At 56.7% G+C, this 12,578-nt stretch overlaps 1 protein-coding gene across 3 annotated transcripts; it reads right to left on the reverse strand.

Annotated features, from left to right (window-relative positions):
* Positions 1–113: 113 nt before the first annotated feature.
* On the reverse strand, positions 114–12,187 carry ERCC2 (ERCC excision repair 2, TFIIH core complex helicase subunit). 3 transcript variants are annotated; one of them, XR_015729436.1, is made up of 23 exons: positions 11,960–12,187; positions 11,654–11,753; positions 11,455–11,532; positions 11,238–11,300; positions 10,951–11,064; positions 10,482–10,598; positions 10,064–10,180; positions 8,877–9,000; positions 7,964–8,060; positions 5,477–5,610; positions 5,114–5,282; positions 4,740–4,858; positions 3,902–3,971; positions 3,587–3,656; positions 3,338–3,439; positions 3,101–3,164; positions 2,744–2,855; positions 1,855–1,947; positions 1,592–1,664; positions 1,327–1,397; positions 880–1,023; positions 652–795; positions 114–412 (listed from the first exon to the last, which is right to left on the reverse strand). XR_015729436.1 is itself a non-coding variant. In XM_034438269.3 (23 exons), the coding sequence occupies exons 1-23, from the start codon at positions 11,962–11,964 to the stop codon at positions 320–322; spliced, it is 2,283 nt and encodes a 760-aa protein (XP_034294160.2). In that variant the 5' UTR covers positions 11,965–12,187; the 3' UTR covers positions 114–319. The 3 variants fall into 3 exon arrangements, 2 of the variants coding, with proteins under 2 accessions (XP_034294160.2, XP_087732340.1); XM_034438269.3 differs by having other exon boundaries at positions 2,734–2,855; XM_087876214.1 differs by lacking the exons at positions 114–412; positions 652–795; positions 880–1,023 and having other exon boundaries at positions 1,336–1,664.
* Between the last annotated feature and the right edge of the window lie 391 nt (positions 12,188–12,578).

Raw genomic sequence — 12,578 nt, forward strand, 5'->3', positions numbered from 1 at the left:
CGGGGGAAGGGGTCTCTACAAGTTTTATAGTCCGAAGTGGCTTTGGATGAAAATGATTACGTGCCTCCCCCAGTTTTCTCTCTCTCACACACACACACAGAAAATCACTTGAGTAGCAGCACAGTAATCCCCTTTATTAAAAACCCAGTCCAGAAATCTAGGATTAGTTGGGGGAGGAGGGGCTTATCCAGGCCAAAAGGCATTCCCTGTCCCCGCTGAGCTCCGCAGTGTGGGTGGATGGGTGGAGGGAGGGAGGGAGGGAGGGCCAGCCAAGGTCCCTGCCCTGCAGAGTGCGTTGGCTGGCATCCTCGGCCGCCACTCACACCTGGTGGGCAATCTCCCGCACTCTGCGCAGGGTCTCCTCCGACTGCAGCTGCTGCAAGGTGAGCAGGGACAGGCCCAGCTGGTCTTCCTGGAGAGACAGCAAGATGGGAGGAGGGGTCAAGATGCCCGCTGGCCCCCTGCCAGGACAACCAAACCCACTTCTGCCCAGAGCTGTTAGATACAGCTGACAAATAAATTTAATAATAAAATAAAAGTAAGCATGGCTGGCTGGGGAACTGGGAGCTGCCAACTTTGCAGACCTTTGGGGTACAAGATGCCCATGGCCGGAGCCAGCCTCTTCCCACCACAGCACCTCCCCTGCCCCACCTTGCGGAAGGGCTGGGCCATCTGGCGCAGGAAGTGCTTGGCCACCTGCACGGCCTCGTCCAGCGTTAGGTTCAGGTTGGCGTCAGTGATGTGTTCTTGGATCCAGCGAGGAAGCTTCCCTCGCTTGTCTGCCCGGGCGAAGCGCTGCAGGGGAGACACAGGATTAGCCGCTGCCCGGCCGTCCAGGCTGCAGCCAAGAAGACCCCCCCCTTCCCCCATTGGACACACCTTGTCGGCAAAGATCAAGAGGCCGTAGTCTGTCTTGCCGCGAATGGCCCGTCCGACGCACTGGGCTGCGTGCCGCATGGCGTCGAACGTCAGGAAGTCATTTTCACGGATCTGGAACTGGTTCCTCAGGTACTCCAGCCGGGCCTGGGATGGGAGAAAGGACAGTGAGGGTCTGCTCCCCCTTCTCCACCCCTTCCCCAAGAAATCGGCACAGGTGTGGCAATGCTATGCCAGGTGCGCCAGAAGCGTTTCCCCTCCATCAGCAGCTTGTGAGAAACAGCCACGCCAACAGCGGGTGGGAAAATGGGCTAGTTCTCTCCTACAGGAGCCTGCCCCCCCCAACTGAGGCAAGGGGGGGCAGACCTTCCCCCTCAAGGAAATGAAGGCTCTGCTGCCTGAGCGAATCGGAGCAGGACTAGGCAGAGGAGCAGCCGACACGGGGCTCACCTTCAGGATCCGGCTTTGGGTGTAGACATAGGGGACGCCAAACATGATCACGGCCCTCCCGTAGTGGTGAACTGGGGAAGGGAGGAAGCAGATGGGGGGGGGAGGTCAACGCTGCATCTAAACAGGTCTTTTCCCTGCAATTTCAAGGCGTTTGTGCATTTAAGGCCAGGCGCAAACTCAGCCCCAGGCCAGCTTCTGCCCAGAAGAGCCTTCGTGGTCCCGGACCCCCTTCAAAGCTTCTCAAGGGAGGGGGGAGGGCACTCACCAAAGTCGATCCCTTCGGAGACCTTTCCCCTGGCCACCGACAGCAGGATGGCCCCTCGGCCGTTCTCGCAGGCCTGGGGTGCAAACCAACCCATCCTCTTATCACCCGCAACAGTTTTTTACCCCAAATTCAGAAAAAGTCAACGCACTGATCTCCAAAAGGCAGCAAGTCCTCCCTCAGGATTAAGCTTGGAGGGAGAAAGGTACATGGGGGGGGGGGGCCCTCCCTCCTGCAGCAAGTGACCCCCCCCACCCTCCCCTCACCTCCTGGTACTTCTCCAGGGCCACGCTCGTCTCGGCTCCATCCTGCGTCTCGATGAAGATGAGCTTGTTCCGCTGAATGTTCTCCAGGATCCCCTGGAGAAGCCCGAGAGGAGAGAGGTGGAGCCCCAGCTGTGGGAAGCCCACTTTGCAGCCCGGCTCTGCTCCTGGGTCTCCCCCACCCCCCACCTTCTCAGAGCATGGAGCGGCAGCTGGATCGTTCCTGTGAGACCTGCAGAATGCCTGGCTGCTTTGTGCAAGGGGGGTGGTGCTCTATTTCCACACCCCCAAAGTCTTAGATCGGTGCCCCGCTTAATGACCACAGAGGTAAGCTCTGGGATCAGCTATTGAAAGGACGTCCGAGATGAAGGTGGGGTCAAATGCATTATCGGTTTGGAATCCTTACGCAGCCAAAAGCGACCCAAGTCCAGCCCCCCCCCCGTCCCCCCCATGAATTCCGTTGACTTTTATCTAGGGCCAATTTGCCTTGACAGTAGAGCAGCCTCTTGTGTAGAAGGAGCCTGGAATAAGCTTTGAGTGCTTTCAACTCAGCTCCTGGCATCAGCCCTGGAGAAGGAAACGAGGAGCAGCACAAGAGGAGCTGTGAGGCTGCAGCTCACCAGGCAGAGGAGGAAGGGAAACCCCTCCCCAAATTCCATAGCTGTCAGGCTGTCCTCCCCCAAGATGGACTGAGTGTTTGACCGAGAGCAAGTTGACCAGTCTGGTCTTGGATGCAACGCAGCCCCCATTTGAGAGTTTTCCCCCTTGAAATTCTCAGGGGTTTCAGGCACCCCAGGAACCGCCTCTCTGTTTGCTGCTTCGGCAGAAGCCCCCCAAAAGGCCCCGTCAAAAGCAGCCCCGAACACAGCCGGCCTGGCGCACCTGCTCATACCAGGAGGCCACGATGTTCTCCATATACTGGTAGCTGGTGAAGAAGGCCACGATGCCATCAGGGACCACGCCTGACATCTCCAGGAGGAGGTTGCCATAGTTGCGGATCACGGCTGCCGGAGAAGCACACTCCCTTCAGGCTCCCAGGCCCTGCCCCTCACAACTGGGGGCAGGAGGCGAGGGCAAGGCAGGGGTCGCCCCCGCAAAATCCCACCCCTCCCTCCAACTGCAAGTGGTCACAGCACTGCACTGCCCTCCCCTCCACTAGGCAGCCCGAATGGACAAGGGGATGCCCCCTGAACCTGGGAAGGGAGGCGGCTCCAGGCTCTGCTGCCCCATCCCCATCGAAGACCCTCACCAATGTCCTCACGGGTTTCAAACTTGGAGCTGATGGTCACTTGGTCATTCCCTCGGCCCACAATCTGGAAGGGAAACCGAAGAGAGGAAGGGCCCAGGACCCCATTGTCACCAGCCAGGGCCAGGGAGCCGGTTGAGGAGAGGGGCCCACAGGCCGGACGGAGAGGGGCCTGCCTGGTCCCCTAGGAAGGGAACGGGAGGGGGCAGTCTCTCTCTATTCCCGCCCTCTGGCACTCACCATCGGGCAGAGGCAGGTCCGGGCAAGGGTCATGGTGAAAGTGGCCATGGTCACCGGCCGGAAGTCCAGGATTTGGGGGTACATGTCAAGGGGGGAAAGGGTCTAATTGCAAGGGAGGAGAATAGCAGGTCAGGGCGGCAGCTTCCCACACTTCCAGCCCCCCAGACAGGTGTGTGTGTGTGTGTGTGTGTGTGTGTGTGTGTGTGTCCTGCTACTGGCCAAGAATGCCCCCGTCCCCCAGGCACTCACTCCTGAGGTGATGATGACCGTCTGGAACCGCTCAAAGACGGGCTTGATGGCGATCGAGGCATCCATGCAGCTGGAAGAGGAAGCATTGATTTCTCTGGCGTGAGGCAACTGGAAGAGGAGGCGACACAGAGAGAGGCGCCTCCTCCCAGCTCAGACCCCCAAATTTTAGAAGGGGGCTGAGACCACCAGAGACCCTTCATCCTCTGAAGAGCTAAGGCAGAGCCAGGACCTTTTCCACTCAACTCGCCCAGCATGGTTTTCCTCTGAACCGCAACACCCAGAATTCCCGGCCAGCCAGACCCCAAAGCCCCTCACCTGAAGTGCAGGATGGGGTTGAGGATGGTGGGCGTCCTGTCGTCAAAGGGCTCAATGAGGATGGTGAATCCTGAGGAGAACAAAAACGAGAAGAGGCGCTGACGAGGGGCACAGAGCCTCCCCCTGCATGGCACGGCCGAGAAGGCCCAAAGCAGCTGCCCGGCGGGATCGGGGAAGGCCGCCCTCAGCCAGCAATCCTCTGGGGAGCTCACGGGCAAAGAGCCTCGTCAAGGGCTTTTTGAAGATCCAAGCCTGGGGCACCAACCCTCCTCCCCCCACATTTGAGCTGTCTCTGGAGGGTCCCAGTCCTCCGGGTCATGGCTGCCCCAAAGGTGCTCTTGGAAAAGGCAACTGGACTTCCTTGTTTTCTTCCTTTGAAAAGCTTCGCTTCTCATCCAAGAAGCTTCTTCAGTTCGTATTTCTTCATTCTGAAGCTTCTTGAATGAGAAGTGAAATGTTTTCAAGGAACAAAATCAAGAAAGCCCAGTTGCCTTTTGCAAAAGCATCTTTGGGACATATTTGTGCCGACACCAAAAGACCCCCAAACGTTCATCAAAGCTGGGCCGGCCAGCACAAAAGCCACGATGGTTTTCCTTCGGTGAAGATGGGCTGCTGCCTGCTTATTTATGTCGTCCTCAGCTGGCCTTCCTACCAATTCCCGAAAGCAGACCTCTAATTCCCCAGAGCTCCTTCTTGGGCGCCTTCCAGGTCCCTCCCAGGTTTCGCCCTGCCAATTCCAAGGAGGTGACGTGGATGGGAAGAAATTACAACACCTGGGAGGCCCCGAGAGGCCGGCTGGCTGAAGAGCGGAGCCGCTGGGCCAGAGAGGCCTCCTTACCCTTGGAGTAAGTGCTGACCAAAGTGGCGAAGTTGGAGATGAGGGTGATAGGCGAGAAGTCGGAGATGTCCGCGATCTCCAGCGTGCGAAGGAGGCAACGCAGTCGCTCAGCACAGAACCTGCCAGAACCCAGGAATCGAGGCTGGTATGAGGACAACCTGGAACAGCTGCCCCGAGGTCCTCTGGACAGCCTGCTGGACCCAGCCAGGCTTCCTCACGTGCCCCTCCGTGCTCCTGTCCTTTTCAAGCAACGGAGCAAGGCTCAGCAACATGGGTCTGGCGGTGGGGAGGAGGGATGACCCATCCGCTAAGATGAGGAGGGAAAGGGTCTCTCTTCTAGGAGAGCCCACGGGGGTCCTCCTGCCCGCACTCACCGGAGGGGCTTTCGCTCAATGCAGACCTTCTCAAAGATGTCCTTCAGGAAGGACGGGGGGCTCTCCTGGACCACGTGATGGACACGGAGCCGGGACTTCAGATACTCCAAGAGGCGTTTTAGGAAAGCCACGAAGTGCTCTGCTGTCCGGATGTTGCCCGGCACGGCCTCTGCGTGAGGGGAGGGCCAGTCAGGGCAGTGACTCCAAGGCAGGTCGCAGGGCTGCCCCTGCTCCCACCCCCTGATCCCCGGTTCAATGAGCCACCCAAGACCATCCTCCCTAAGCAGGAACAACCGATGCCGAACGGCATTCCTTCCCGCCCCACCAGCTCCCCCTCTCCTGCCCACAAAGGGGCCGACGTACCCTGCAGGATCTCATCCGGCAGCACCGGGTTGGCCAAATAGACGTCTGTTTCCCGGGCGACATTGGCCTCCCGCAATCCCTGCACCAGCTGCTGATACTCCTCTTTCAGCTTCTGTGCATCTGTTTCCTTGATCCTGGAAAGGGAGCAGGTGGGGAGGGAAGGTGAGAGGACTGGAACTCGGAGCCTCTCAGCCGTCTAGCAAAGGGAGATTCCTGGCCACTTGTTCTTGCCAAAAGTGTCCTTTACTGAGGCTTGTGGCTACAGAAGCAGCAAAGTCGAATCGGAGGTTTTCCTGCACAAACAACACAAAGGAAGTTCTCCTCTTCCTCCCCGGCCATCTCCCCGTTATCTGTCAATGTCCAATCAGGTGCTTGTATGTTGTTTAGGAAACAGTGGCTCGGTTCCCAGCTCTGTTCCAATGGCTGACCTTGGCTGGCTCAGCGGGGCTTCCATCCTCCCCTTCTTCCTCCCTACATTCTAATCCTCCGCTCGCGCCCATTGCTAATGTCAGGCTGTCAGCTCATGAAGCTTGGATAGCAGAGAGGCAGTCATGACAGAGCCTGGGCCCCCGGAATGCCCCTTGAATGCGCCTGTCCCATAATATAATGCAGCCTGGTACAATTCAGGGGTCCAGGCAGTTTCTTAGAGGCAGAATAACAGAGTGGGGAAGGGACCTTGGAGGTCTTCAGGGCCCCCGATTCAGTTCCCTGAACCTCTCTGCTTTCAGAACGCAAAGCAAGTTCCTACTTTCTAGCCCCCAGGAATATGAAGCTGTGTGTGCAATGACAGGCATCGCCTGCTGAGGCTCCAGAGAGGAGGCTTTGCCAGGTCTGTGGATGGATGGAAACTGATCCAGGAGAGAAGCAACTTAGAACTCAGGAGGAATTTCCTGACAGTGAGAAGAACTGATGAGAGGAACAGCTTCCCTCCGGAAGTTGTGGGGGCTCCAACAGGGGAGGTTTTTAAGAAGAGACTGGACAGCCAGTTGTCTGGAATGGTAGAATAAGGATCTTCTGCTGGAGCTCTAGAGCCGCACGAGGCTCTTTGGGCCCTCTCCTGCGGCTCCCTGTCAGATGATCCCACCACTGGGTGGCCCCTCCCCTCCCCCTCCCTCCTCGCCTGCCCTGAGAAGAGAAGGGCGACTGTGGCGGATGGAGACTGGCTCCGTATTCCAGAGCGGGAGCCCCTCTACTTGCCTCTTTTTCCGGCCCTTGTGGGTGCTGTGCGCACCTCGGCTGCTGGGGAAAGATGCGTGACTTTGCTCTGCGCCGAGACAATGGCTGGGCCGCCCGGCAGCAGCTGATGCTCCACGTCATAATGGGATCCAGGAGGAGGGAGCGCCGTCTCCCCCACTGTGCGGTGCGCTAAGTGCAAGAGCAGGAAGCAGCCATGGAGGCGGGGAGAGGAATATGGGGAGATGCGCCCCAGCCAGTGTCTCGGGGCGGAGAAAGTCGCGCATCTCCCCATATTCCTCTCACTGCCTCCGTGGCTGCTTCCTGCTCTTGCACTTGAACTTAGTGCACTGCACAATGGAGGAGACGGCGCTCCCTCCTCCTCCTCCTCGAGCCCATTACAATGCGGAGCATCGGCTGGGGCGGCCCAGTTGGTGTCTCGGGGTGGAGAAAGCCGCATGTCTCCCAACAAAGGCCGGAAAAAGAGGCAATTAGAGGGGCTTTGCTTCCGCTCTGAAATACCGAGAGAGTCTCCATCCGCCTCCGCCACCTTTCTCATCTCAGGGCAGGCGAGGAGTGAGGGGGAGGGGCGGGGGGGCAACCAGCCAACAGGGAGCCACAGCAGGGGGGGCGAAAGCTTCATTTATCTGGGAACCTGAAATGACACTTGATTTAAAATTAAATCATATGGTAAAAAGCACCCAAAGAAGAAAAAAGAACAATATCAGAAAAAAAAACCACTCCTGTTTATGGAAATGGTTCAAGAGGGCACCTGCGTGCGCATGCACGCACGCACACACACACACACACACACACACACACACACACACACACGAGGGAGAGGGAGTGAGGAAGAGAGCGGTAGAGAGATGAGAAAGAGAGAAAGAGATGAGGGAGGGAGGGAGGGAGGAAGAGAGGGGGAAAAAGAAAAGGAGAGATGAAAGGGAGAAAAATGAGAGAGAAAGAGAGAGAGGAGGGGGGGAGAGAGAATGACCTGTTTAAAAGAAAATACCTGGAGCCACAGAACCTGGGTAGGCGTGGCTGGGGGATGTCATGTGATTGGGTGGGAGTGGGTTGGCCACACCTACCCAGGCTTTGTGGCTCTCTGTGTCTTGTTTTTTGTGGGAAACGGGCCCAAGTGGCTCTTTGAGTGTTTGAGGTTGCAGACCCCTGGACAAGACGACCTCCAAGATCCCTTCCAATTCTGTGTCTTTACACACACAGATGTCATTTGTGTAAGTAGCACAGAGTATCGTCCTTTGGGGAGAGCAAAAGGCCAGGAAGTGGAGAAGGAAGGAGCGAATCCTTGCTCACTGTTGAATGGCAGCTTGGAGCGTGGCCACGTTCCCTTGGCAGCGATCCAGGATCTTCCTTGTGATGTTGACCCCCATGGAGTCAATGCAGACGTTGTCTGTGGGTCAAGGAAAAGAAAAGGGGGTGCTAAGAAGCCCATGAGAGCTGAAGTCAATCGGTTCAGAGATTACGCTTGTAATTTTATTTTTTTGATCCAGGAGACTCTTAGCAGTTACAGTTCTGATAGTCCTCGAGTTACAGCGGTTCATTTAGTGACCGTTTAAAGTTACATCATCACTGAAAAAAGTGACTTATGACTGTTTTTCACACTTAGGACCGTTGCAGCAGCCCCCTGATCAAAATTTAGGCGCTTAACATCTGATTCATATTTATGACGGTTGCAGTGTTCCGGGGTCACGTGATCCCCTTTTGCATCCGTCTGACAAGCAAAGTCAATGGGGAAGCCAGATTCACTTAACAACCAGGTTACTCACTTAACGACTGCAGTGATTCACTTAACAATTGTGGCAAACAACATCAAAAATGGGGCAAAATTCACTTAACAACTGTCTCACTTAGCAACTAAAATTTAGGTTCAATTGGGGTCATAAGTCAAAGGCTATCTGTAATTAAGAGGAGAAAAAAAGAAAATTATTATAAACTAAGGATAAAATTGCAACTAAAAAAAATCTGAATCTGGTTTCCTTACAGGCGGCTTGGCTGAGTTCTCATCACCCAAATTAAACTGAGTGAGAGCGGAGTTAATCTCTAACGCCGTGTTTAGAGGGGATTCCAGGATTTGAAGTCCACACATTTTAAAGTTGGAAAAACTGAGAAACTCTCCTCTAAAGAAAGAAACCGGATCCCAACGTATTTTTCAGACAGCCCAATTCACCTCCTGGACCAGGCGCTCACCAGCCCTTCTCATACCTACCGATATTATGAGCCTCATCGAAAACCACCACTGATTTCTTGGCCAGCTCCTTGGAGACCACGTCTGCAATTTTGGGATCGAGGAGATAGTGGTAACTGTAGACCACGATGTTGGCATGGAGGATCTGTTCCAGGTGGGGAGAGAAAGCAGAGCAGAGCTTGGCCACTTGCCTTGGGCACGGAGGAACTTCAAAATCCCCAAATGGGAACGAGAGGGCTTGGCTTCTCAGGCAGGCAGGAAATGCCAAGACTTCTGGGCTGGGAGACATTTCTACTCTCAAAGAAAGGAGAAAAGGACCAACCCCAGTTCTAATCATGTGCTAAGAGACAGAGAGTCCTTGACTGACAACCACAATTCAGCCCAAAATTTCTGTTGCTAAATTTTGCCCCATTTTTACCACTTTTCTTGCCACAGTTGTGAAGTTAATCTGGCTTCCCCATTCACCTTTCTTGTGAGGTCACAAAAGTGGATCACGTGGCCCTGGAACACCACAACTGTCCTAAATATGAGTCAGTTGCCAATTCTGATCACATGGCCATGGGGATGCTGCTACGGTCATAAGTGTGAAAACGGGTCATGTCACTTTTCAGCGCCATTGTAACTTTAGTGGCCACTAAATGAACTGTTGTCAATCGAGGATTATCTGTATGCTTAACTACAAAATGGATTAAAATGTACTTATCTCTCTTAACTTCAAAGCTACCTAGGCAGACTTTCTGATGACAGAGGGACATTTCAGAATGAAAGAGTCGCATTGGGAGATTCACAGGCAATTTGGATTCTGTGCTCAAAAGCCGAGGGAAAAATGCTATGAGAAACTTGCATTGATGGTGCTGAATCTCCTACTGATAGAACTGCTGGATTTAGCTCACTGGGGGAGGCACAAAGTCCCCCAAAGACCAACCTTACTCGGTCACTGTGCACCAGCTACTTCAATCCCTACTGCAACTTTTGCAATAACAAGAAGCAGCATCCCAACAGCTCATCTAACCAAAGAGATCCTGTAAAGGGGAATAAACTGAGTTGAGCCAACCCCTCTCCTTGCTAGCCCGGATGATGTTACCTAGTTTGGGTAATGAAACATCTGCCAGAAAACAACCAAGGCCAGAGGGCACCAAGGATCCTTCAAGGAGACCCCTTTTGCCCTAGAAAGAGGGGAGGGGGCTTGTGCCTGCCAGCTGTCTTACCGAGTAGCGGGCAAGGAAGTAGGGGCACCAGCCCTTCTGCTGACCGTAGGCCTTCAGGTCATCCAGGTTATAGACGCCGTAAGGAAGAGGCACCTGGCGACCGTGGGCATCGAATTCCTGCAGGGAATCACAGCAGGGCTGAACGGATCTCCTTGCCCTGGCCTTACGAACAAGCCAGAATGTTTTTCGGCTGCTCAAATTTTCACATCAAACATACTTTGAGGGGAAAAAATGCCTCTGGATACACACAACAGATCCATGGGGAAAAGAGAGGGGCAGAATTGGTCCACCTCACTTTTCAATCTGGCCTCTTTCTGCCCCTGGAGAGAAGATCCAGGGCCCCACCCAGGTCCTCCTCCCTGGGGCCTGGGGGGGGGCGGCTTTGACTGCCCCACCCCCTTGAGCACCTCACCCTTACCTCAAAGAAGCAGCAAGAGGGAAGGCTGCCATCCTGCTGGTGCTGAGCCCGGATGTAGGAGGCAGTCAGGCTGAAGCACTTGCCGTCCACCTCCTTCCCAAAGCGCAGGCTGCTCACCTACGACAAGGAAGGGGGTGTGTGCAAAGTCGGAGCAAAACAGGCACAGCTTTGCCCACTGCCAGGGGATTCAGTGGCCTTGGCCCAAAGCAGCCAATGAACTCTTAGCAGAGAGAGTGGGCTCGGAAGAAGAGACCACCCGGCCATTCTCGCTCCTGCCAACCAGGGTTATTGGGAGAGGACTCAAGAAGAGGCAAAGGGAGCCTCCTCCCTCCCCCCCACCCCGCAGTGCATTTAGTGGAAGGAGAGAAGCCCGAGTGGAACCAGAGGTGGCCGAGAGGGGCTCCCCGAGTCTCCTCTGGCTGCTCCAGAGGCCGAGCGCCCCACCCTGCCCTTTGGCCGGCAGAGGCACCTCGGGATGGATGCAGAGGTTCTTCCTGGAGCTGAGGGCCAAGCCCAGGAAGGGCAGCTTCTGTCCCGTCTGCTTCTCGTGGAAGTCCACCAGCTTCCGCAGCTCCTCAATCACCTGGGGGGCAGAAGCCCAGTGGCTGATACGGGGGGGAGGCTCCCAGACCCCCCCAGGAAAGCCCCTCCTCCCACCCCAGCCACCCACCAGCCCTGGCATCCCCCCCCCTCCAAGGGCATCTCTCCCGGTGCCAGGTGCAGGAGTGCCCGCCACACCCCGCCCCCCTCGGGTACCTTCTCAATCTCCGGGACGGTCCTGGAGCAGTAAATGAGCTTGGTCACCTCCAGCGGGTAAGCCTGGGGGAGAGGGCTGGCTTAGAGGGCTACGCTTGGGAGGGGAGGGGGCTCCTGGAAGAAAAGCAGGCCGAGTCGGAGGAGGGGCCGCCCAGCCCCCCCCTTCCCCGCCTGCGGGGCCCCTGCAGTCTCGGGCAGCCCCCCCCCCGATACTCACGCGCTGGTAGGCCAGGATGAGCGCCAGGAGGGAGATGGTCTTCCCGGTGCCCGAGGGCATCTCCAGCACCCCGTGGCCCTGCGGGGCGAGCGAGGGAGGGAGGGAGGGGCGAGCGTCAGGGACGGAGGTGCCGGGCTGGGAGCGGAGGCAGGCTCTGAGTTCCAGTCCTGCTCTCCCCCCCCCTCCCCGCCCGGCCCACCTTGGCGTCCAGCGTCCGCTTCAGCTCCAGCATGTAGGAGTACTGCTCGGGGTAGATGTAGTCGTGGGGGAAGAGCACCAGCAAGCCGTCGATGTTCAGCCTGCGCGGAGGGAGGGAGCGAGTGGCCGAGGGTTCCCCGGGCACATCTGCCCCCCCGCGGCTGACGGAGCGAGGCGCGCCCCCCCACCCCGCATCCCATCATCCCCAGCCGGCAAACGCCCCGCAGCCCGTCCCGGGACCCCCGCCCGCCTCCCGCCGCCCAAGTGGTACCTCCCAGCCGCCGCCCCCCCCCCAGCCGCCGCTCACTTCATGGTCTCGTCCGCTGCGGCTGTGAAGTTCTCACTCCGGTCCTCTCAAAGGAAAACTGTTCCCTCGGTCGCCTCTCCGCTTCTTCTCTCGCTCTCGATCCCATTGGCTCACGACACTCCCCGACGAAGGCCTCAGTGGCTGATCTGAAAAGAGCCCGCCTCCGCCGGCTATCAGACTTTCTGCCCAGCGTTCGGCTGCGCAGCGCACAGGCATCACGAGCCGCTCAAAAGATGATCGTACGGCGTGCCTGCAACCTAGGCTGAAGAAGTCGAATCCGGAGAGCATGGATTTAGCTTTCCCTACTAGACTGAAATCTTGCGGTAGCTTTCCGCTCCTGGGACCGCGAGGCTCCGGGCTGTGGGAAAGTGGCTGCGCTTCATCCGGCCTTCTTCACCCGTTGAATTGCCTTCCTTAATTATATGCTGGATTGCAATCGCTACCCCCCAAAGCTCCCCCTCCCCAGTTCCTTAGCCAGCAACCCAACCGGAGGCTTCCTATAGAAATGACCCAAGGAGGAAACAAGGCTACAGTGTGACTAACTGAAGCGATGCGTAATTGACCTGCGTTCCTGGCATTGAATCCCAAACTGACCAGCCTGCTCAAGAAGTTAGTGACC

Source organism: Pantherophis guttatus, chromosome 10 (genome assembly GCF_059756535.1).
Source record: "Pantherophis guttatus breed Tessera chromosome 10, ASM5975653v1, whole genome shotgun sequence".
Lineage (NCBI taxonomy): Eukaryota > Metazoa > Chordata > Lepidosauria > Squamata > Colubridae > Pantherophis > Pantherophis guttatus.